The sequence below is a fragment of the Acromyrmex echinatior genome, chromosome 17 (assembly GCF_024713525.1).
Source record: "Acromyrmex echinatior isolate Ae372 chromosome 17, ASM2471352v2, whole genome shotgun sequence".
NCBI lineage: Eukaryota > Metazoa > Arthropoda > Insecta > Hymenoptera > Formicidae > Acromyrmex > Acromyrmex echinatior.
Window position 1 is genome coordinate 586451 of NC_141868.1, and position 26342 is coordinate 612792.

The following is a 26342-nucleotide window of genomic DNA, read 5'->3' on the forward strand; positions in this document are numbered from 1 at the left end:
TTAAAATGTTTGCGGAATATACATAGAACGTTCTCATAATATGTAACGATATATAAATGACATTTTTAAACGATATTTGAATATTGTTTTTACATTCCATAAATATTTCGGTATATATATTGCGGAATACTCTTGGAATGATTTTTGGGGATTTTAGGAATCTTTTACAAATATTTCAGGAATATTTAGCGTTAGAGATGGGATCTTATTCTATAATTTTCGTTAAAATGTATCGGAAAATATGTATGCCACATACTCGTGTGGAATCGAATAATAAATTAACGTGAAAATAAAAAAAAACGAAAAACAGTAAACAAAACCAACAATTAATACGAATATGAGGGAAGTAATCATTAATATATATCTACGGGACTGGGAGACTTGAAACAATGTTATCGTGGGGGAGGGATAAAGTGTGGCTCCCCGAAGGAGGATGGAGGGGGACTTTCCTGCTTCCGGCTGTCAACCGTAAAGCTTGATCGGGCTGGTCGGAGCTCGGAGCTGGTTGGAGCTCGGTAGAGTAACGTATAGTGACGCTGCCTGACTTTCCTTGGTCTCTCGTGTTCGTTGTCAGCTGTATTCCTGGATACTCGTTTAACTCGTCGCGGAAGCGCGTCAAAGATTGGCACGCGTAAACACGCCTCGATTGCGAATCCCCGTGAGTATTTCGCGTTTCTCATTGGCCGATTTACATACGTCGCTGCTGCTGACAGCGTCATTGCGACAAGCGGCGATCTACGGTCCCCATACGTCATATGAAGGTAGGGTGATTCTCCACCCCCAAATTATTAGTCACACACGGCTTTGCTCAGGCGGCTCCGACTGAACGAATTGCGTCGGCGTCGTTTATTTGTTGTCACCGACGCCGTACGTTGATGCCCGGTCTCGAGAGAGAGAGAGAGAGAGGGTGAGAGGGAAAGGGAGAGAGAGATTCCGGCGTCGATTTCTCCCTACCATTATTCCTGCCAGGAGCAACGCCCAGCGAATTATTCGCATGTGTTTAAGTGTCTCTGCGCGAAATCTCGGTTGAAAAACTGAGTTTTCTCACAAGATTTGTCAATAAAAAATTCCGTGGACGCTGGCCTTTGTCCTGTCCCAAAATTGTGCCTATATATCTCTTTAAAAAATTGTAATACTGTCTACATATGCTCGGAAAATACTCTCTTCTTACACTTCAATCAGTTATTGTTTTCAAGAGTGTTCAAGCTAAAGCAAATGATATCTGATTACGTACAATGTTTCGAAATTGATTGATAATGAGAAATTGATTCTAATGATGTAACTTGGTGTTTCTTTCAGGTTACATGATTTAAGTGGATTGCCTGGACATTTAAACAGAGTCAGCAGTGTGTTAAAATGGCTTGGCGTTTCAAAGCGTCCAAATACAAAAATGCAGCGCCAATCGTTCCCAAGCCAGAGGCTTGTATTCGAGATATCTCTGTGGGATCGTACCAGACCTATGGCAATAATATTACAGCATCCGCAGCGTTCATGGCATTCAATGTCGATCATAATGGTACATTACATTTGTATTTACCTTCAATAGATTTACCTCTTCGAGAATATTCATAAATTATTATTCATTAATTAAATAAAATCATTATTCCTTTCCCTTGAAGGATCCAGCTTAGCAGTATTGCCGTTGGAAGATTGTGGCAGAAAAAGCAAAACTATGCCACTGTTGCATGCACATGCAGATACTGTGACGGATATGGATTTTTCTCCATTTCACGATGGTTTGCTTGCAACTGGGTCTCAGGATTGTCTCGTAAGCATCTTAGAATTTTATTTTCAGCAAATATAAAAAATGAAATGCAAAATACTATTTAAAAATTTACATTTTCTAAATGTCATTAATTCTATTTAGAAGCTATATGTATTTCATCGATTATCTCTGTATCCATATTCATTCTTGAAATGTCAATATATTTCGTGAATGTTGGTATTTGGATATGGAGATAACTCACAAAATACATAACTTTTATATACAGAAAGTATCGGTGGAGATCTCAAAAGTAATTCGTTAATTCCATTTGTATAAAACTAGGTAAAGTTATGGCATATCCCAGAAAGTGGCTTGGAAGAATCCTTATGCAATCCAGAATGCACATTCTCGCATCGTCAACGAAGAGTAGAAGCAGTGTGCTGGCATCCTTCTGCTGAACATCTTCTGACCACTGCATCATTCACCAATCTCTCACTCTGGGATATTCTGTCACAACAGGAATTATTTTGTAAATATTTCATAACTTCACTGACACTTGTTGCTTTATTCTCATTTATGTTATGTTGTTGCAGCTAATAGCGATCACACCGAAGTAATCCAGTCTGTAAGTTGGAAGGAGGATGGTACTGTTTTAGCAACATCCTGCAAGGATAAACAACTGAGGCTTATAGACCCGCGCGCATCAACGTGTATCGTTAATTCATGCTCGAGCCACCAAAGTATTAAAGATTCCAGAACAGTTTGGTTAAACAATGATAGAATACTCACCACAGGATTTGATGCAGCAAGACTTCGTCAAGTTTATATTAGAGACTTGAGGCACTTGAATGAGCCAATGAAAATATTGGAATTAGATTGTAGTACCGGGTAAATATGAGTAGAAGTCTTTTCACTTGAGATTTATTTAATTAGTCTAATTGCTAAAGAATCATCGATAATGTCGTAATACATATAATATACATATAATAATTATAATGTCTTAAGATAAGTAGGTAATTATTTGTATATAATTATTTAATATATTTTGTTAGTATTTTGATGCCGCTTTTCGATCCCGACACAAATATGCTCTTCCTCGCTGGCAAAGGAGACACCACTATTATATACATGGAAGTTACAGAGAGAGATCCTTATCTAGTGGAAGGGATCCGTCACAGTGGTGAGCAAACTAAGGGAGTATGCCTGGTTCCTAAACGAGCATTAAATGTAATGCAAGCTGAAGTTAACAGGCTGTTACAGCTTACCTCCAATATGGTAATTCCCATCATGTACCAGGTTCCACGAAAAGTAAGTTGTACATATAATGTGTATGTGTGTGTGTGTGTGTGTGTGTGTGTGTGTGTGTGTGTGTGTGTGTATTGCTACATACAATACATATGTCTAAACTTTTTAATAAACATTAAATTTTAGACATATAGAGACTTTCATGCAGACATTTACCCGGATACAAGTGGTCCCGTTGCTCAAAATAACGCAACATCATGGCTTAAAGGTCATAATGCACCTGTACCAAAGATATCGCTAGATCCTGTCAAAAGAAACAAAGGCCAAGAACCGATTACTGTGAGTAAATATTTTAAATGCTGTGCAAGTTCTCATATCGTTCTTAATGTGGCATACATTTGAAGAAGCTTTCGTTAAAATTTTGTTTGCTTATTTGTTAATATCAGTTATATTATTGCTTTAAATACAAATCATCGATAATTGCATGTTTTTCATCGTCATGTTTTCTCGCATTATCATCCCATATTCTCTAAAACAACTGATTTTTTAGAATATATATTGAATTGTTACAATTAATTTATTTATGTATTTGCTTTGTGCAATACCTATTTTAATGTAGATATGTATACTTTTAAGTAAACTTTACGTTATGTTTTCTAACTTATTCTAGAATATGATAAAAGTAATCAATATGATGCTATTTATTTTATATAAAACGGTTTGTACAAGATAATAAGTGTTGCAATGTAACTTTATTAAAAAAATTGCTTGCTGAATATATGAGTTGGTTTTTATGTAATTTATTATATATAAATGTTTGCAATATACTTTTTATGATTATACAAAGTGCTAAATTTTTCTGTAATTCTTAGTACGACATTATGTATTATAAATACATTATAAATATGAGAAATCAATAGAATGTTATAATGTAAGAAATATTTTTTTATTATATAACATTTTATATCTCGATATTTAATCTTTTGTCGCAATTTCTATTTATTAAATTATTTGATTATTACTAATTATGTATACATTTATTTTGCGCTATTCAATTTCTTTCTCCATATTCTGTGTATATTTTTTTTTTCACGTTTCAGATATCCAATATATGTTTTATAGTTTATACATTAGCACCATTCGAACTATTATTCCTGGCACGTGTAATATAAGTGGCAATTGATGTTGTAGCTTATTCTACAGTGTAAGTAATAGTATGAAATGTAAAAACATTCGTATTGGCCATGAGATAATCTCTTTTTGTAAATTTACTTCCAACAAATTTAATCACGAAATACTTTAAGCTAAAGCTAAAGCTTATATTTGTATCTTTTTTTTGTGTACTGCTGTCTATTCTGTACAAAAATGCGAGCTACGTGCGTACATGTAATAATAATGTGAATGTAGCTGAATTGTTGCTATTGTTAAATTATCGTGTTGATTATGCAAAAATGTATATCAAAAGTGCAAAATATTGGACAGTGTAGTTTGGTTTGCATGCAGTTTGTGGTCATTAAGGATTTTACCGTACCTCCAGGTACACAAAGGGAACTTAGCGGTACTCAAAGACAATCAGCGCGAAATTAAAGTAGAACAAACGAACCGATCATCGAAACCCTTGGTCATTACCGCGCCAAAAGGATTCTCGAAAGTGCAGAGCAACGTGACAACTATGAATGAACTACAACGTGAAAATGATATCAATATAGAGAAAAATGACAACATCATAAATACTGATAAGATTGAAGATTTGAAAAAGCCACCCGAGATAGAAGAAGAAAAGCTCAAGATACAAAATGGAGGACAAACTGTTCCACCAAAGCCTTTACCAAGAGCCTCAAGAACCAACAGTATCTCTGAGGAGGAACCAAAACCAGTGGCACGTCCTCGTACATCACCAAATCCTGGATCAGTAGTTACATCAGTAAATCCTAATGCGATCGGTGGATATAAGGTTATAATCAGCTTAAAAAGAAATTAATGTTATATACAGGATATTTGATTTCTGTGACAACGCGTAACACTTTTGCATGCGGCCAATTTCCTGATTCTATATCACATTCATGTCATTGTCATACCATCTCTCTCTCTCTCTCTCTCTCTCTCTCTCTCAGTTAATACAACAATTTTTTTAAAGATGAAACAAATAAAGAATTCATTTTTTTCTTTTTCATTTTAGCCCCGACTTGGTCCTAAACCATTCCAAGCAAAGTCCAGTAGTCAGGAATTTTCATTTGACAAGGTCTTCTCTGTACCAATTGCACCGAATAATGACAGCAACACCAATGGTTATCAGAATGAAATTAATAATACTGCGGAGCATAATGCAGAAGCAGATAAGTCACCAACCTTAACATCTAATGAGCGTGCAAAGGATATGGAAAATGGCAAGAGTGACTCGAGCTCTATCGAAGAAGATGCTAATTCAAGTGACTCTGGATATAAACCAAAGACACCAAGCACTGCAGAAAGACGCAAAGTGTTTGAGACGAAAGTGAAGGATGAATCACCTGAGAATGAGGACGTTGGGAATTTTGAACGCGGCACGAACAGGAATTCGATTGCCGAAAGACGGCGCCTTTACGAGAGTCGATCTGTATCTGTCACCGATGGGAATTTGGCGGAAAAAGCTATGGGTTCACCGACCATGCTGAGGCGAAGAGATTCTTTTAAGGGAATCGCAAAGAGCGAGGTGATTAAAGAAGATGAAACGAAGAAGAGCATTCCTATGTTGCGACAGCAGAGCATGGATCCTAAATTGGAAAAAGTGGAGCCTGTTGTAACACCAGTTTCAAAACGAACGTCAACAGTTTTTGGTAAGAATTTTTCTTGCAACCCTGTGAAAAGTATTTTGCGTGTTATTTAATAATAAATGTCTTGATTGTTATATAGGAAGAGTGTCCAAGTTTCGGCACTTGAAAGGTACTCCGGGACACAAATCTACGCACATTGAAAATATACGCAATATCAGTCGTCAAATATCCGGCGAATGTGATGGCTTTCACGGTAAAATTTTTTTTTCTCAATAAGATTCTCAGCAAACATCAACTAACAGTAACATAATCGTTAGTTATAATTTCCCACTCAATAATATAATCAAAGATCAGATCTTGACGAAATTATGCTATTTTTAATACGATTTTCAATATGTTTCCATCAGATTAGCAAATAAATATTTGCAAATGATTCAGTACATTAAAAAGTACAAGACATGCATAAGAAAGATTCCATCGTTTAGGATAAAATCTGTAGGTAATTTTACTTACCTTCCTTTGCAGCTAATCCCGATCGAGTGGCTGTACCTTTGAGTGGGCCAGGTGGAAAAATAGCAGTGTTGGAATTGAAAAAAACTGGAAGACTACCTGATGGAGTTATGCCAGCATTAGTCCACGGCGCGACTGTAATGGATTTTCAATGGGACCCATTCGATAATCAGCGATTAGCAGTTGGTAAAGTACAGAAATTGAAAATTTATAATAAAGAAGAAATATATTATTCCATCAAATTTGAAAAGTACTATAATAGAATTTGCTTGTGCTAGCTTGTGATGATGGAATAATTCGTTTGTGGGAAATACCTGAATCTGGTTTGGCAGAACCGACAAACGAACCGAAATACATCATAGAAGCTCATACCGATAAAATTTATCTAATCAAATTTCATCCACTGGCATCAAATGTTCTTGCATCCGCTTCGTATGATATGACCGTCAAAATCTGGGATTTGTCCCTGTTATCATCCATCGAGACAAATGCAAAAATCACGTTAATCGGTCATACTGATCAAATATTTAGTTTAGCGTGGTCACCGTGTGGCCAATATGTCGCCAGCACATGTAAAGACGGTAAATTACGGATTTATAAACCCCGATCGAGTGACGTTCCTGTGAAAGAAGGAAAGGGTCCCGTTGGAACGAGGGGTGCAAGAGTTATATGGGCACTCGAAGGCAGATATCTCGTTGTAATGGGCTTTGATAAGTAAGTACAAAGAGCTACATGTCTCGTTCAAATGTAGTAAAAAAAATATACATAGAGAAAGTAATGATAGAAATTTATATCTTCCAGAGTTTCTGAAAGACAGATTTACGTATTTAAAGTGGACAATTTGAATACTCCTTTGAACACTGTTGGATTGGATGTCTCGCCTGCCATACTAATGCCATATTATGACGAAGATAGCTCCACACTTTTTCTAACTGGACGTGTAAGATTCTTTTTTATATTCAATTTTTATTACATGAAAAATTTGCCATAAGTTATATTTACTTCTCCTTTTAAAATATTATTTGTAGGGTGATTCTACAATATATGCATTTGAAGTAACTGAGGAAACTCCGTATTGCTGTCCATTGAGTCATCATAGATGTAGTAGCTTGCACCAGGGTTTGTCATTCCTTCCAAAAAATAAATGTGACGTGGCCAGCGTGGAATTCGCCTCTGCCTTGAGGCTAACAAATAACACAATAGAACCTTTAAGTTTCACCGTGCCGCGTATAAAGGTATATTACGTATAATTAATATACATATATATTGTAGTATAAATTATTGATATGAAAGTGCTAATGTATTCATCTATTTAAATTAGAGCGAATTATTCCAAGATGATCTCTTTCCTCCAACTAAAATTATCTGGAAACCAACTTTATCCGCGTCAGAATGGTTTAGCGGCGGCAATAAACAACCATCTAGAATATGTCTTAAGCCACCTGGTATGGATAATTGTAAGTAAAAGATGTTATATTGTTAAAATGAGAAGAAATATTTGTGCAGAAACATTTTTACATGCGAATTTTTATTCACAGTAACTGAAAATCAATCTCAAAATGCAGTTACACCTCCCCAAATTGCAACCAAACCATCACTAACCCCTTTTGGAATCACTACACAATCTTACAATAGATTAGGATGGAATCCGGATATTAAAGCAAAACAAGAAGAGGTGAGAGGGTTCGATTGAATTTATGCATTTTGCATGTATTTTATGAACGGATATTGATGTAAAAATGATTTCTTACGAAACATTGTCGCATATATATGTATATCCTCGGTTAATATTATTCAATGATACAAAGCGTGATGCATCCAATTATTTGAAAAAAAAGCTTTGAAAAAAATTTTCTATACTATGAAAATTCCTATTGCGAGACATCCTTGCTTCTATGTAATATCATGTTTGAGCATATTGTGTGCTCGTGTGTATTAGATCCAGAAAACTATGAGCCATTTTGTGGGAGACGTTATCCAGTGTTCGCTAGAACAAGATCACATGGAAGGTGTCGAGGAACATGAATGGGTAAGTAGGTGTTTCATTTGCTGTAAACCATAAAATTGAAATCGTGTTAATAAGCTGATACCACTAAATGGTTATACGTAATAGTAAATTTATTATGTAAATTTATTAAATAACATAGCGAGTGAGAGAGAGAGAGAGAGAGAGAGAGAGAGAGGGAGAGAAGAGCTATATATACTTCAAATCATATTTTTAGATCTTCAGTACGTAATTTAAAGATAAGTAACGTAAAAGTAAGGAAGTCGAAACCATATACTCTTATCTCTCTATATGTTATTTATATAAAAATAGTATTAACAAAGCAATAAGTTTTAAAATAGAAAGAAAATTTGTATACAATTTATTTACAAAAATTGATGATGATTAACATTCAAACTTATTATTTTAGGACGAGTGAAAATTGAAGACTTGTGGATAGATGCAAACTGGTAAAAATCTAAAACGTAGTTGTTTGAGCCGCGTAAGTTATTCATAAGTTAGAATTATATATCGTGCGAATGGCAACAATATCGCAGTGTTACTGTGTATAGAGTGAGAGATAGTTGTCGGAGAAATATACTTCCAACGATTTTCTTTTGCGAGGGAAGTAAGAGAAAAGTACAGTGTTTTATATCAATTTACAACAAATAATACTCATTTTTTCGTAAATCTAGCTTAAGATTTTGTAATCGCATTTTTTAATGCATAGAAATAAGAATCCAGGCCTTGTTAAACCATATTATTTAAAGTAAAAAGATAAATGAAGTAAGTGGCACAAGAGATTTTTTAATCTGACTACATTAATGCAATATTTGATATAGCGCAGTGTCAGTATGATAACACAGTTCTTATAAAACTAAAATGCGTGATTATAGCTCTAGTCCCAAATAATTTTTTAAAATCGCTTTTTTGTCTCACTTATATATTTCTAACTATACCTAAAAATAATTCTGTACTATTCTATAGTATATCATTGTAGAGATTATATTAGATGTAGGATATGCTTAATTATTGTCAAGAGAATTGGGAAGCTTATAATGCAAATGGACAATAGTCATCCATCTATTTAATGAATATCAGTTTTTAAAGTTTAATGGATGAGTAATTCTTCTTAGAGCGAATATGCTAGTATATTCATTACAATCATTACCTGTTTTTCAATACCGAGTGTGAACGATATCAATTGTGTCAGAGACAATTATTGACGATTTTTTAATTATTTATTATATATCGAGCATTAGAATGATCAATTTTCTATGTAAACGAGAAAAAATTGCAATAATGTGCCATTTGAAATGACAGACATAATCCAATCTGCAATCTGTTAATAAGAAAGAGAAAAAACAGTATTATAAACAATATTATTAGTTCTTTAAAAGTAATTTATTTCCCATTAAAGTTGACATTCCTTATTTAATTTATTTAATTGTCACACCAGTGCCAGATTTATCTTTGTTTCGATAATGTCAATAATGGTCTCAATGTATAATACGTCATAATATAATATATTATTACTGATAATAGAGCAAATGACAGTTTCGTCGCAGAATTGTGGGAGGGGGAGCAAATGGTTTTTTACGATATTTCATATCTTTTATATCACGCACATATAAAAAGACAAATTAAGTGATAAATTAAACGTGCAAATAAGTAATTTTAAGCGATTAATTTAATTTTACAACTGGTGAACATTTAATGAACATTCTGTAACATTCAAGCGATATTAATGGAGAAAAAATGACTGATCCTCTTTTTACAATAATCTTTCTTATCAAAATATTGAATAATAATACAATTGCCAATTTATTAAGCGATAAATTTTATCCAAATATTCAAATCAGAATATTTCATCTCATCTATATACATGCATATGTATTTTTATAAGTTATAAAAAATAATGGTACTATGTCCTCCAAAAATAAGTTTTGTAATTGGCGATAAAATACCAATTTTTTTTTCTTTGTAAAAAATTGAATGTTATATGTGTGAATGTATGTATGTATGGGTGTCTCACAATTACCGCATTTCCTCTTAAGGACATATTCTTGAGGTAATTTTGAGACGAAAATTCTAATACGAAAATGTCGAGATCACAATAATTTTTCGAATTATAAGTTAACTTTAAATGCTTATAAGTAAAAAACCGTTTTACTTTTCTAATCTCTATTATTATTCAAAAGGTAGTATAAAAGAAGGGCAACGAGCCAATGACGCAAATAAAAAATTATAATTCAGCTAAGAAAACTTAATACAAAAACAATTAAAATACAATAAAATGAAACAAACGTTTCAACTCCAATTTAGTCATTTTCAATGCCATCATACAATAATATAAATGTCGTTCTAAATTGAAAATTAATACATAATCTTACAATATTCTTAAAATTAACAAATAATTCTTTCCTCTTTCGGTGTAATACGCTGTGAGTCATTTTTATCAAGAATTAACAAAGTCATAAGAAAGTTCTGGAAAAGTAACCGTATACAAAAATAATTAATATTAATCATATAAAAATTAAAAATATAATGATATACCTTAGTAAATCTGTGAAAAGTCCCATAATACACAACGAGAAAAAAATGTAAAATGTGGTCCATTTTGTGGTACAGTAAAATAGTCTTTTTAATTTAATAGGTTATTAAAGCAAATTCGCAAAAGTAACGAGCATCCGACTTAAACGATGTCACACAACGAAATGTCAAACAGAAAAACATTATCAATAAACGGAAAAAGGAAAAATAGGAGGAAAAGGACAGAAGATGTTAGAAAGGAGAAAGTGAATGTATAATGTTTCGGCAGAATTGTTTGGAGATGCGGCTCCTCTTGATGTTTTAAATGATAAATGGTTTCTGAATTTGAGCGATGTTGACATTCCTTTAGAGGTCCAATGTTTGCTTCAGTTGGGGGAAGGCTTTGGTCTTCCTATTAACAAACACAATTTAGATAGAACATTGATAGAATTTATTAAAAATATTGAGAATAATATTGTTGGCCGTCAGAAGAATTTAATTAACTTCGTTAGGAATAATAGTGTTTTAATTATTGATAAATTTCGGAATGATTTTCCTAAGAACGACTTGAATGATTTTCCTAAGAACGACTTGAATGACAAGTTGTTGTGCGATTGGGTAAGAACAACTAAACGATTTGTAAAAGATCATCCCGAGATTTTAATTTCAAAAGCTGATAAGGGGAATGTCACCGTTGCTCAGAACAAATTTGAGTACATATCCAAGATGGAATCGATGCTTTCAGATAAGAATACTTATAAATTAATAACGAAAGATCCTACTAAGAGACTCGCGGGTGAGTTACGTAATTTGCTTGGTAGGTGGAAAGGTAAGGGAGTAATAGATGATTTGACGTATCGGAGGTTGCGGACGACTGATGGGGTCATTCCTAGGGCTTATGGTGTTACTAAGATACATAAACAAAACCATCCCTTGAGAGTTATTGTCTCATCGGTAAATAGCCCGTTTTATAATTTGGCATTATTCTTGCATGGCATTATTGCAGACTCTTTACCGGAGACGCCCAGTCACATAAAAAACAGCTATGATTTGATCAAGAAACTTAAAAATGTTAAACTGGAATCAGATTCCGTTTTGGTTTCCTTGGATGTAGTATCCCTTTTCACTAACATACCTATAGATTTGGCATCTGATAGTGTGGTTGTGAGGTAGGATGCTATATCTAAGAAAACTAAGATTCCTTTGGACGAGTTTCTGATAGCCTTTCGTATGGTTCTGAATTCGACTTTTTTCATTTTTAATAAAAAAATATATAAACAGATTTTTGGGACCCCCATGGGTTCATCTTTGTCACCGGTTGTTGCAAGTATTGTTATGCAGGATTTTGAGAAGATGGCGATTGGAATGCTACCTTGTCGTCTGTTGTTTTACTACCGATACGTCGATGATATTATCTTAGCCGCTCCTTCTGAAAGTGTTTATGATATTTTGGATGTTTTCAATTCATTACATACTAGATTACAGTTCACCATGGAGATAGGTGATGGAAGAATAAGTTATTTAGATACGATGATAATTATCGATGAACGGAATCTCATTTTCGATATTTACCGTAAAGCAACCTTTTCCGGCAGATTTCTTAATTTCCATTCACACCACCCGCTCTGTCATAAAAGAGGTGTGATTTATGGATAAGATATTTTGTTTGTGTCATCCGGAATTCCAACAAAATAATTTGATTGACGCTATTAAGGTTTTTTTACAGAATGGATATCCATTAAGTTTTATTTTTTCGACCATTCATAATAGAATAAAATATCACATTAACAAGTTTAACAATTTAAATAAGAATAAGGATGACAGTGGGGGAAGGTTCTTTACGATTCCATATGTTAATACGATATCCGAAAGATTTATACCTGTTGTTAATATGCTTAATTGTAAATTGGCTTTTACTATTCCTAACACATTGAGAAGTTTCATAAGGAGAGGAATGGATGATTTGGAACACGTTCAGAGTCAAAATGTGGTTTATAGAATATCCTGTGATGATTGTGATGCCAGTTATGTAGGCCAAACTAAAAGACAATTAAAGACCAGATTGCATGAACATGTTTCTGATATCAATATAAGGTCAAAATCTCCATCAGTGATTTCCAACCATTGTATGGTGGAGAATCATAACTTTAAATGGGATAAAGTAGAAATATTGGATATAGAGCCTTCATACAACAAAAGGTTGATATCAGAAATGGTTCATATTAAAAAACAGAAGCATGGGATTAATAGACAAAATGACACGGAGTCTTTGCCGGATTTGTATTCTGACATTATACATTCACTTTCTCCTTTCTAACATCTTCTGTCCTTTTCCTCCTATTTTTCCTTTTTCCGTTTATTGATAATGTTTTTCTGTTTGACATTTCGTTGTGTGACATCGTTTAAGTCGGATGCTCGTTACTTTTGCGAATTTGCTTTAATAACCTATTAAATTAAAAAGACTATTTTACTGTACCACAAAATGGACCACATTTTACATTTTTTTCTCGTTGTGTATTATGGGACTTTTCACAGATTTACTAAGGTATATCATTATATTTTTAATTTTTATATGATTAATATTAATTATTTTTGTATACGGTTACTTTTCCAGAACTTTCTTATGACTTTGTTAATTCTTGATAAAAATGACTCACAGCGTATTACACCGAAAGAGGAAAGAATTATTTGTTAATTTTAAGAATATTGTAAGATTATGTATTAATTTTCAATTTAGAACGACATTTATATTATTGTATGATGGCATTGAAAATGACTAAATTGGAGTTGAAACGTTTGTTTCATTTTATTGTATTTTAATTGTTTTTGTATTAAGTTTTCTTAGCTGAATTATAATTTTTTATTTGCGTCATTGGCTCGTTGCCCTTCTTTTATACTACCTTTTGCTTATTACTACAGAGCCTTTTATATTACTTTTAATTCTATTATTATTTTTGGATTCTTTTGAACATTCTAAGACGAAAATCCTAATACGAAAATATCAAGGCTATAATAGTTTTCGAATTACACACTATCTTTAACCAATTATAAAATTCAAAAACTATTATAGCCTTGACTTATTTTTTTGTATTAGGATTTTCGTCCCAAAATTACTTCAAGAATATGTTCTTAAGATGAAATGCGGTAATGTGATCACTCTTATATAATGCGTGTGTGCGTGCGTATGTATTAGGGTAGTTGTTATTTTAACAATTTTCGAAATTTAATTGGGACACCTCCTAAAATGGTTCAATATCACAAAAAAATAACATCAAATTTTTTTCAGATTTTTTGAACAATTTTAACTTCATTGGATCGGCAATTTTTACTTTCGATTGTAATCAAAATTTACGTAAAATGAGTTTTAATTCATTTAATTTCGAACAAATTAAAAAAAAAAAACTTTAAAATGGGTTAACAATTAGAGCGTCGACTGAATTTTATCCACAAAGGTGTTTTTCCATCTATCCGTATCACTGGAGCATAGGTTAAAATTGTTAAAAAAAATCTGAAAAAATTTGATTTTTTTTTATATATTTAACTACTTTAGAGGGTGTCCTGATTAAATTTCAAAAATTGTTGAAATAACCACTTTAATATATATATATATATATATATATATATATATATTTGCGCGCGTGTGTGTGTGTTTATACACACATATGTATGTGTGTATATATATATATATATATATATATACATATTTATATATATAAACTAATTTTTTTTTACTTTCCATATCTCGGAACATATGAATATATTTGATCAACATAGTGCCAAAAATTCATTATTAGTAGTATTTTTTGTATCTTACACATTTTAGACCTGTAAGAAGGCATTCGAAAATATTTAAGAAATTTTCTGTATCAAAGATATTTAAGACGAAACTTGATTTGTCGCTCCCATTTATATCTCGTCCGCATTACTGATTTTATATTGCATTTTATAAAAAAAGGATACGATAGTGTTGCATATCTTGATGTAATGTTTTTTGTTTATTCGTACATGTTATATATTGCAATCGCAATTCAGATTTGTAACCATTTTGCAGTTTTCAAGCAAACTCTATCCGTTTACGATCAGATTATAAATAAAAATTTTTTACAGAACGACATTAGAAATAGACGTGCATAATAATAAAAAAAAATGATTGAATATTTCACGCCATTTGATTTCGTTCTGTAAATCATCGCTATCTAAATAATTTTATCATATAGTAATGTACCTTTATATATCAACCTTATAACGTTCATGTATTTCAGCTATAAAACCTTTTTATCAAAAATTCATATCTGATTCCTATGTATCCTCTATCTAATAAATATAATTTATGCAAGTGTTATTTTTTTTAATTATATGAATAAAATTTTTTTTAATATATTAGAATCCATAGAACTTATTATAATGATTCGGACATTGATTAATTCAAAAAGCATGGGGAATGTTTTTATTTGAATAAGTAACTTTTTATAATTGCGTAATTTATAGTATATATATATATATATATATGCAATTTCATAATATTTGACAGCGATAATTTTATAATTTTTAATAATTTTTTTACGCAGTATGCAAAGATATAATAAAAATAAATACGATATTACATAAATCATCTAGTGTATCCAACGCGATCTCTGGGAATCAATCTGAGCTCTGCACCGTGTTTAAGAAATACATTTCCTGAAAGTATAAATTCCGATTAATATTCGTACACTTAAAATGAAGATATTGCGATATATATTTCAAGATTTACCTGCAGTTTGTTGAGGATTAATACCTATTCCATCATCTGTAATTATGGCCGATGTAGCTGGCGGCACTCTAAATTCCTCAGCAGCAAATTTTAATACAGCAGTAAATGGAGTATTTTCTGGTACACTAAGTCTGCAATTAATAAAATAATAGATGCGTTTCTTATTTTACAAGACATTGCCAAAACTACATACTGACAAAAAAAATATTGCCTTACAAATATATAAAGCAAATATATTTTTTTCATAACATCTTAATTATCTTTTAATATAGGATTGGTAATTATTTCGTTAACAAAATTTATAAGCGATAGAGAAAGTTTTTATTCTTTTTTGCAAAAATTACATAGAATGATTATAGATTATAGGACAATACAAAGTATATAATTTATATTACAAAATGAAAAAAATCTGGAAATTTAATTTAAGATATCTGCTTCAACATTACTCCATATCTTACTATCTGGTTGAGTTTTAACAGTAGACATTCTGTTGTATACTTGTTTGCGAATTACGCGGGGACCGTTTAACAAAATTTTCATTATTTGGCAAAGATGTTTGTACTCAAATTTAAAATCTGAGCACCACTTTCCATCTAGAAGATACATATTTCGGCCAAAATAAAATATTGCATCAACAAAATCTATGCAAAATCGAGTACTGTCCTGAAGTAATCTTAAGAGTGATTTCTTTTCAGTATCTGCTAAAGCTACGCATATTTCAGGATCATAGTCAGTTAATTTTGAAGTAAAAGTTTGTACAACCAATTCTTTAATTGTATCGTCATCTGATTCAACCGTTAAGTGTACAAGTCTTGAAACATGACTATCATTTAACATCTTATTTATGCATTTCATTACTTCATCTTGATCACCATTAGCTATTGCCATTTGCCATGACATAATTAATGCCTCGTCTTCCATGCCTGACAATGGTACTCCTAATTCTCCTAAAGAATCTATAATCATGTTTGTAGCGATAGAACTGCTTATTACTTGATTTAGAAAGGCATTTAATCTATCCTGTCCAAAATGTTGAGTATACAATTTTAGATATTCATCAACTATTTCCGTAGAAATACGATTGTCCTTCAAATAATGTTCCAATAATTTATCGCAAGCTTTTTCCAGATCAGAGCATGTAATATTCTGATTTTGTAGAAATAGCTTTCTCTCCAACTTTCGACGTAAATATTTCTCAAAGGGCAATGTTCTGTTTTCAGTTTGCACTTGGGCAACGGTGATTTCGATGAAGTGAGCACAGTTGAAAGCTTGTATAGCATTTTCTACAGTCATTTGTTCATTAATAGCTGGACTCTGCAGTAGCGCGAGAAATGCGTCGATAGTCTTAAAGATTTCAGAGCCAGCAACTTGCATGTTATTCTATACACACACACGCACACACATAACAAAGACACAATTTCTATTTCAAACAGCCACTTACACTTTATATGGCAGATTAGGATCAGATGTGAGAGTGATTCTGAATGTGACTTTGGACCTGTAACAAGTTAAATTTACATTAATACGTTATACAATACCTCATGTCTAAATTAATAAAACATATGGCTTTCTCACAATCATATCTACATCCCTTATTATTATTTATATTCATCAACTTTGTATCTACATACTTTAATCTTGTAAACATTTCTGAATTCTGAAAGATACGTACGCCATCATTCACACGCAAATTTCTATAAAATATATACAGACAATAATAATTGCTCTAAATTGCAATCAATTTGTGACAGATTATAAATGCAACAGTTAAACCAGGCCAACAAAAAGTGTAACCTAACCTAACCTAGCCTCTATTTAGGATCAGAGTAGTAATCATGTAACTTTGGCTGTGGTTAAAGTCTCGCTACAAATGCTTTGAAGCGTTTGATGGACCAATGAGAAGAAAGAATTTTACAAACTGACCAATTAAAAAACGCTTCAAAGTGTTCAACATCGCGTTGACTATACTCTTTAGAGCCGGTATTCATAGTCAGATCTTATATTCAAGACCGTCTTAAATACAGTCTTAAGAAGTCATGAACCAATCAGAAGGCGTCTTAAAATATTACTTAAGACGGTCTTGAAATAAGACTCGGCTTAGGTTTGTTCGCATCGCATGCTCCAAATTAATCTAGAGAGCATTTGGATCACAGGTAAAGTGGCAGTTGGAACAGTTGCATTCATGTGCTCCAATGTTCAGTGACACGAATGGATTTAAGCTGGAAACACAATAAAAAGCATAGGCAATAGGAACAAGGAATGAGAGATTTCAACCTATCAGAAAGCGTTCATTCTATTATTCATGATTTCTAATAAGTTTTAGGACAAATGAGCATGTCATCTAGCTTAATCCGTGAGACCACTTGAACAGGTCGGACATATGTCTCGTTTCGTTTCAGATATTTTGTGTTATCTTGATTATTTGAAAAGCGTTTTTATACAAAATAAATGCGCTTTTAATAAATATAAAAGTATATTATTATATATTATATTTTTATATTATATTATATTATATTTTATTGTATTAATATTATTTTATTTTTTATTTTATTAATATTATATTATATTGTTATATTATATTTTTATATTTATATCAAAAACACATTTATTAAATGCGTTTTTATACAAAATGAATCTGAAATACTTTTTTCGATACAGTACGTTTCAATCATTACGTATGCATGCCCCAATCGTATCATCTTCTGAGATGACGCAATTGGAGCGTGCTCTTAATTGATCTATGGAGTATGCTCTAACGCGACGCGAATCTAGTCGCCACATTGGTTCAGGTGACGCAACACATTGGAGCGTGTTGGGCATATTAGAGCGTGCGACGAACAAATCTTTGATAGTCCGATTTCGCGTTCGCACCTTTTACATCATGAAACAGTTGCTCCCATCAATTCACAGATTCACTATCAGATCGAAAGGATTTGCAAATGGCGGCTTTAAAGAGACTCAAAATCTGACCAATCAGAGATCGGTATCCCTTATAACTTGACTCCTTACTAAAGGGACTCTAAGACAACCTCGTTTATCCAGTTGTGATGGTGGTGGAATACGACATTCACAATTGCAACATTATCGAAGTAAGACTAAAGTACAATTTCATACAGCGAGTAAAAGCTGGCATTTTATCCCTTCTCCACCAATTTTTTAGATTGACGAATCCAGCGAATAAACGCTCAAAGTTCGACACTGGCCTTGTTTCCACCGACAGGGTGGACTGTTAGAGGCTCTGCACAATAAAAGGAACAGCGAACAGAGAACAGAGAATAAGAATAGAGAACAGAGAATAATTTCAACCTATCAGAAATCATGTATTGCGGAATACACAGTTTCTGATAGGTTGAAATTCTTATTTTCTATTCTTTATTTCTTGTTCCTTTTATTGTGCGGAGCTCCTTACAGTCGAACGACGGGGGAATGCTTGACTGTCGTTCTTACATTCTGATCCGGTTTAAACCCTCGGTAGAAACTAGGCCATTATCCAACTATGAGCGACGCAACGCTGATTTTGACTATGGCTCACTTGATGAGTCAAATATTTCGAAGCATTTTTTAATTGGTCAATTTTTTGAATTGTTTGTTCAACGCTCCTTTATTCACAGCATAAAGGGAGTAACTTCGCCAGCGAAACTTTGCTCCATAAAAAGAAAGGAGGCGATAGCTTTAGCTAGAGTTCCTATAAAGCTCAAATATCGTCCCAACTAAAATGGCGGCTGATCAATTGTGGTCACAAATTTTCTTCGATGCCCATTCCAGTGTATATATATATAGTTCAGTGATGTAATCATATCCTTAGGATGATGTCCCATGCAGCGGATCGTGTGTAAGTGGATTCGCGTATCACCAACACAGAATTACTCTTTTAGATCTGGTTACGAAATTTGCAAACAAAGATCGGCTGCATGGGACATCACCCTAAGGGTGCGATTACATCACTGAACTATATATACACTCGAATGGGCAAGGAGGAAAATTTGTAACCACAATTGATCAGCCGCTATTTTAGTTGGAACGATATTTGAGCGAATCAGAAGCGTTCGTGCGCGTGCTGTGATCGATGTATCGATCAATGTATAGAAATCTGTAGAGATAGACATCTATAGACATAGTATGTAAAAAAAATTATGTTACTTCAATTTTATTAGTACATTTAATAAAATAATATTAATAACACTTTTCATATCCTACATTGTTAACACATATGCAGAAACTGATACATTTAATACAAAAATTCTTACCTATGAAATGAAATGCCTTTTTTACTTCTCTGCCCACACTCAGGCAGCTCTTCATGTTGATACTTTGCACATTTTAGTCACGCGATTTTATAATCTTTTAAAGTAATCAATAAGATAGGAAACAAGACCGTTTATATTAAATAACATTACAATCCGAAGCGCCACTACGGTCTAAGTATTAAGATGTTGAATATATATATTATTCAAACGAATGAATTAATTTCAGAAATAATAATTACGTGTCGATATGGTTGTCGACATTAATGCAATTAATCCGAAATGTAATAATCCCCCCAAAATTCCCCAAATTAATCTTAAAAAACTGTAATAAACTTATTGCGAAAAAATATTGCCTCGGCCGGGAGTCGAACCCGGATCTCTTGCATTCCGTGCGAGCGTCCTGAGCCTTTAGACTACCGAGACCTTAGCAATAATTTTTCGCAATAACCGATATGTATCGAGAGTAATGCATTATTTCAGCGCGCGTTTATAAACAATAAGATAGGAAACAAGACTGTTTATATTAAATAACATTACAATCCGAAGCGCCACTACGGTCTAAGTATTAAGATGTTGAACTAATATATATATTATTCAAACGAATGAATTAATTTCAGAAATAATAATTACGTGTCGATATGTTGTAATATTTTTTCGCAATAAGTTTATTACAGTTTTTTAAGATTAATTTGGGGAATTTTGGGGGGATTATTATATTTCGGATTAATTGCGTTAATGTCGACAACCATATCGACACGTAATTATTATTTCTGAAATTAATTCATTCGTTTGAATAATATGTATATTCAACATCTTAATACTTAGACCGTAGTGGCGCTTCGGATTGTAATGTTATTTTAAAGTAATCTTTCAAATATTGGGTCATCTAAAAAGTATCCGCGGTTTTTTGTCACTACATGTGTGTTGATGGTCATATATCTAGTGACAAAGTACCGCGGATACTTTTTAGATGACCCAATATAATGATGATCTTGCTGACATATGCATCTCACTAAAGAACACTAAACGTAAGTGTGCATGAGCACCTGAAAGCTTCTGATTTGCTCTTATATTGACCAAATTAAAATGGCGTTGATCAATTGGTGCCACGATTTTCTATGCTTCACAGCGAAGATGCCCATTTCAGTGTAAATATAATTCAGTGGATTACATGTAGCGCGGTACGCGGTACAGAAACTAACTGGGTAACTATAGGAACATCGCGCAAACCGTGCCGCTTGTTTTTTTTTTCCTTTATTACATGTAGGGCTATAAGCGGCACGGGTTGATAAGTAAACTTTAATATGAATTTTTTTTAACATATTAATTTATTTCTATTCACATTTCATCAATATTCTTATTTTTTCAACGGATTTAATTAATAATTACATTTAAATCAATTAATTCTATAAAAAGTGCTTAGTAATGTGAATTTGTCACTGGCCCATGCCGCTTACTGGGCTATATGTAATAGAGGAGAAAAAAGCAAGCGGCATAATTTGCACGATTCCTATAGTTATCTAGTTATAGCGTTTTCCACTGGTGCAACACTAGCGCCGTGTTTAGAAGGAACCTGTACTAGTATAGTAATAATGTAGGTTTGGCGGGGGGGGGGGCGGTACAATATAAGTATTAGGTCATCTAAAAAGTATCCGCGGTTTTTGTCACTAGATGATGTTGATGGTCATATATCTAGTGACAAATTACCGCGGATACTTTTTAGATGACCCAATACATACAATATGGAACTTTTTATGTGGTCCCCAATTTTTAGTACGCATGCGTCGATTTCTAACCAGGGGGTTGATTCAGTAAACAAGGTGAAAATTACAAAAGTGAGCAAATTTAGGCTGACCAATGAAATAATCAGTATTCCATTAAATTCGCTCACTTTTATAATTTTCATCTCATTTCAAGATACAGAATCGATCCCCAGGAATCTGCCTTCAGCAAGTTAAAATTGCAGGTTAGATTAGGTTAGCTGGATCTCTTTCCGTAAAATATAATTAACCCTTTCGTCTATAATATTGTATGAGACTCATGGTAAGGAACGACGTAACGCGTGACGTGCTCAGTGGAAACGTACCCTATTAGTTTCAGTACCGCATACCGCTATACTGAAACTAATGTATGCACCTTTAGGCGCCATTTTACTTTACATTGGTCGCGTTCAGCAAACTCAACTGTTACGGAGTGGATCCGTGAGTGCTCGTTACTATTGGATGATCTAGAAGAATACACCAATAGCAGCGAGCGCTCACGGATCCGCTCCGCAAACAGTTGTAGGTGCGTTCGGTATTGTAAATCGAAGGCGTCAGTTTACTATTTTACCTCGAAAATCGTTCGGCAACTCACATTTTTTTACTACACGTCATCTCATCTGTGTTCGATATTATTAATTATTTTTAAAGCCAATCGAGCTGTTCGATCCAGTCCGGATTCAAAGACCGTGCTAATGCAGATTTTCGCGCCTAAATTAAATTCATAACCTATATATTTATGATAATGTATCCAACTGATTCGTTAACACATAACGTACATTCATCTTTTATATTTTACAAATAATATATTCGAACTATTATAATATCTGAGTTTATAAACGCTCAAACAAATGCTATCAAATAGAAATTGATGGAATGCATTATGTACAATATTTAATGAGGAAAGTAAGTTTTAATTCTTTTCCTCTTTATGAATTTGAAGTTATGTATTTGAAAACAAAGAATTTGCTAGTTAATTTTTAGATCAAAGCTTATATTGCACACATAAATGAAATAAAATCAAACTGTATTAACATATTAAAGATTCTAACAAATATAAATCAAGATATACTTTTGTTTAAAAATTTTTTTTCCATTTTTTATACTTTCAACGATATTCGCCTCGAAAGAAAAATACTGTTTTTTTTTAAAAGAATGTTTCACCTCTTAAACATGATTTAGGGCATAAAAAAATAGTGTTTCTTAGATTTTTGTGTTTAACAACATATTTCATGAAGAATCAAATCGGTTCCGGACAGTTGTGAAATTTCCCTTGTGAGTCGAAAAGTCCTTTACCATTGTGCAATTTTTGCTTTAGGAGATATTAATTTCTAAATATCATTTAAGCACGTATCCGTGGATTACCACCAAGTATACGCCCATTAGTCGCGATCGCTTGTTGCGCGGGGAGTAATGACTGCCAAGTAATCCTTGCGTAATAATTGACTGCAATTGATAGACATAGTCTTGTAGTAGTCCGCACGGATGTGCTTATTTAGTGATCTTTAGAAATTAATATCTCCTAAATTATTGCGAAATTGTAAAATAATAAAGGACTTTTCGATTTAATTTAGTCTGTTCTACAATGAGAGAAAGGGTTTTGTTAATTTACAAGTCATCAGTACCTTTAACAAGTAATCCGTAAATATGTGACAATAAAATTGATTTGTTGTGATTGCTACTAGTCTGCTATACCAACTAATTATTAGTAATAGAAGCAAACTAGAGAGCCTATAATCAGAGTGGCGCCATACAAGAGATGATGTCATATTTTAACGAAATTCTGCGAGAGAGAAAGAGATATACGGTCTCAGTCTATCCAACAGACTGTCAGTTTTAGGGTTAGGTGCAACAGCATTGAACGACATAGATACATTACGTAAAGATACATTGATAAAAATAAAATTATCGAAATTATTTTAGAAATATAGGATGTACAATATTGTTTTGTAACATTAAAAAAAGGATATGTTATGAAAATAATTCCAAAAGACACAGAACGCCGAATGAATTGGTTAAAGAGTATAAATGGCAAATATAAAAATTGGACACCGTCAAAAAATTCATCTGTATGTGAGGTAAAGTAATTTATTCTTTATAAATAATGTATTTAAAATATTAAAATAAAAATGTAACATAAAATATACACAGATTAATTATAATATCTGAAGACACAGTAGTGTCTTGACACTAAGTATATGTATAGTCATCACATTGGTTACGAATTTAATTCTTTCTCTTTTTGTCGTAATCTTTTCAATTATATATCATTGCATTGTGAATCTAAATCAAATAATATGATAATTATGATATTTAATATATAATATTTTATGAAATGGTATATACACATATATTTTTCTGAATTTTTGATTTCTTTTATATTATCACAGATGCATTTTGCTCCTAAAATGTAGGAACAGAGAATGGATAATAAACTAGCGCATTTATTGAATAGCGCAAATAATGTGCAATAAATAACGTTTTGTATAAAGTAATGTGTAATATTACAAAATGTACAATATTGCAATAATACAAAATAAATGAAATTTTATAATAAATAATATATGTAAAAGTTTTATTATTTTATATACAATATTTATTTATTATCATTTTTTAATTTGTCACAATTTTTGAGCATTTTTTAGCATGAATTTAAAATTTAGAAAATAATGCATTTAAAAAACTGGGAATGGCGGACCAATCACAAATTATACCCGTATGGCGTCACTCTGATTGTAGGTTCTCTAAAGCAAACTATTGGGTCATCTAAAAAGTATCCGCGGTACTTTGTCACTAGATATATGACCATCAACACCAACATCTAGTGACAAAAAACCGTGGATACTTTTTAGATGACCCAATATATAGAACCTAACCTAACTTATCTTTTGGATAGACTTTAGGATTGTTTATCATAGAAATCATAAGATTTCGCATCGCAACATACTTTAACATGCTCCTACCATAGCTCCTACACACTTTATCAAGCGCGTTGGAGTAAGAGCTACGGTAGGAGCATATTGGAATATGTTGGAAGATGCGATGCGAACAAATCTATAGATGATTGTGGCGTCTTAAGTTGAGGGAAACCTGACCAGTCATAGGCAAATATAGGGAGAATACTTGATTAGAATTGGTCAATTTCTTACGATTTGAGATCCTACGTCTACGACTTCTATGTATATAGTGTCCCGTGAGATTTCTCCAACCGCCCATAGGAAGGTAGATGGGATCGAAATAAAAATAAAAGTCCTTTACCGTTTAGCGATATTCGTAATAATAATCGAGATCTTAAAAACTTAAATACAATGCAAGGCAATAGCGATAATACAGCGATAGGAATAATATAAGAAATAATATAAGAAGTAAGAAATATATAAACTATCGCCTCCCGTAGCACAATGCGGCGAAAAAAATAACGGCCAATCAATCAAATCGCGTACATATTGTAGTATGTTCTTCTACTAAATTACTAAGTAGACATAACTTAAAAACATTAAGTCACTACAGGAACAAAAATTGCTTTCAATGAAATATTTTTTAAGCAGATTTTCATCAGAAAATTTTGGTAAATATACTATTTTATAATGTTTGAATTAAAAATGTATTACATAGAAAGTATTTCTGAAACATTCATATATACATACATAACATATAATTTTCTATTTATTATATTTTCATGCAAATATTTACGGAAGATGGAAGATGAAATGTAATATAATACTTACGTCATAAACATATATTTTTAACAAGCTATGTTTAACAGTAAATTGTATGTTTAGCAGTTTATAGAAAAGAAATTGTTAAATAAGTAAATAAATAAAATAAGAATAAGACCCAATAAAAATAATTTTGAAACTAAAAAAGCTATAAGTTCTAATTAACTTTAATATTATAGTTAATTTAAAAAATTATTGTAACAACATTGCAAATGACCCGATAGGGAAACATTTGTTCATTATTGTTTTTGTTTCTACTTAAGTTTATAATGTTTAATATTTTTAGTTAATTTAATAAGCCTTTTTTGTTTCAAATTTATAAATATATTAATTTTTAGTTCAAAATTACTTGTAACATTCAAAATTTCAGCCATCTCTTTTCATGCATTTTTTTTAGTTTTGCATTTCTATAATCTTTCATATTTTTATCATAGGTAAGAGCGACTTCGTACGAGATCGATTAAAAGTTTGTCACCGATTTTTCATTACAGCCCACTTGGTTGTCGTTAATGTTTTGTATGTCATAATATATTATCGATAATGTACTATCCATATGGTAATTATTATTACAATATGAAATGATCCATTTTTTAAATTTATCACAATCAAACTAGGAATCGAAACTGGAATTAAACGTGAAAATAGGTTATAGCGTATATAAACAGAATGAAAAATCTGAACACTGATTGCTAGGCTATAAGGCGATAGATACAGAATTCCAACGGAAAAATTCTCATCGGAAATTTATCACTATCGTTGTCGCTATCGCTACTCTGTGTTTCTATGTGCATTGACATATATGGATTCCCGTATATTGGATTTCTCTATTCCTATCGCTATCGCTATGTCTATTGCTATCGCTATTGCCTCGTGTCTTGGACTTAATGTTTGCAATTGTACTAATGAGAGCGCGCCGATAGAAACGCTCCGGTTACTCGAAGTATAGCTAAGCAATGGTGCGCTTCCTCTCTTACCTTTCCAACGCGCTGCCGGTGCAGTCAATGTTTGAAAAAGTGGGCCGGACTCTACTTCGAGCGGCCGGAGCGTTTCTATCGGCGCTTTCATTAGTACAATTGCAAACATTAATATTATTACGAATATCGCTAAACAGTAAAGAACTTTTATATTTATTTC

At 32.4% G+C, this 26342-nt stretch overlaps 2 protein-coding genes and 1 long non-coding RNA gene across 11 annotated transcripts; 2 read left to right on the plus strand and 1 right to left on the minus strand.

Annotated features, from left to right (window-relative positions):
• Positions 1-93: 93 nt before the first annotated feature.
• Positions 94-15014, plus strand: pod1 (coronin). Of its 7 annotated transcripts, XR_015547879.1 has the most exons (19): positions 94-907; positions 1300-1516; positions 1620-1768; positions 2048-2234; positions 2299-2593; positions 2758-3013; positions 3137-3289; positions 4488-4904; positions 5130-5766; positions 5843-5956; positions 6229-6399; positions 6492-6927; positions 7015-7153; positions 7242-7448; positions 7535-7670; positions 7752-7888; positions 8153-8242; positions 8628-13274; positions 13344-15014. XR_015547879.1 is itself a non-coding variant. In XM_087414914.1 (18 exons), the coding sequence occupies exons 2-18, from the start codon at positions 1357-1359 to the stop codon at positions 8634-8636; spliced, it is 3693 nt and encodes a 1230-aa protein (XP_087271040.1). In that variant the 5' UTR covers positions 94-907; positions 1300-1356; the 3' UTR covers positions 8637-15014. The 7 variants fall into 7 exon arrangements, 5 of the variants coding, with proteins under 5 accessions (XP_087271040.1, XP_011069086.1, XP_011069079.1 ...); XM_087414914.1 differs by having other exon boundaries at positions 8628-15014; XM_011070784.2 differs by having other exon boundaries at positions 94-761; positions 8628-15014.
• Positions 15015-15149: 135 nt separating this feature from the next.
• On the minus strand, positions 15150-17337 carry Ufm1 (Ubiquitin-fold modifier 1). 3 transcript variants are annotated; one of them, XM_011070759.2, is made up of 4 exons: positions 17114-17337; positions 16924-16980; positions 15483-15613; positions 15150-15409 (listed from the first exon to the last, which is right to left on the minus strand). In XM_011070759.2, the coding sequence occupies exons 1-4, from the start codon at positions 17128-17130 to the stop codon at positions 15339-15341; spliced, it is 276 nt and encodes a 91-aa protein (XP_011069061.1). In that variant the 5' UTR covers positions 17131-17337; the 3' UTR covers positions 15150-15338. The 3 variants fall into 3 exon arrangements, with proteins under 3 accessions (XP_011069061.1, XP_011069069.1, XP_087271042.1); XM_011070767.2 differs by having other exon boundaries at positions 17155-17332; XM_087414916.1 differs by lacking the exons at positions 15150-15409; positions 16924-16980; positions 17114-17337 and adding an exon at positions 16476-16917.
• A 5064-nt stretch (positions 17338-22401) lies between these two features.
• On the plus strand, positions 22402-24052 carry LOC147906805 (uncharacterized). Its single transcript, XR_015547858.1, has 2 exons — positions 22402-23567; positions 23880-24052. It is a non-coding gene; the product is annotated as an uncharacterized LOC147906805 (long non-coding RNA).
• The last annotated feature ends 2290 nt before the right edge of the window (positions 24053-26342 follow it).

Bases quoted from the DNA above. Each gene is read 5' to 3' on its own strand.
- pod1 (XM_087414914.1), top strand. From the start codon at position 1,357: ATGGCTTGGCGTTTCAAAGCGTCCAAATACAAAAATGCAGCGCCAATC. The intron at 2,235-2,298 runs GTAAATATTTCA...ATGTTGTTGCAG, and splicing joins GTCACAACAGGAATTATTTT to CTAATAGCGATCACACCGAA. The intron at 7,671-7,751 runs GTAAGTAAAAGA...TTTTATTCACAG, and splicing joins GCCACCTGGTATGGATAATT to TAACTGAAAATCAATCTCAA.
- Ufm1 (XM_087414916.1), bottom strand. From the start codon at position 16,856: ATGCAAGTTGCTGGCTCTGAAATCTTTAAGACTATCGACGCATTTCTC.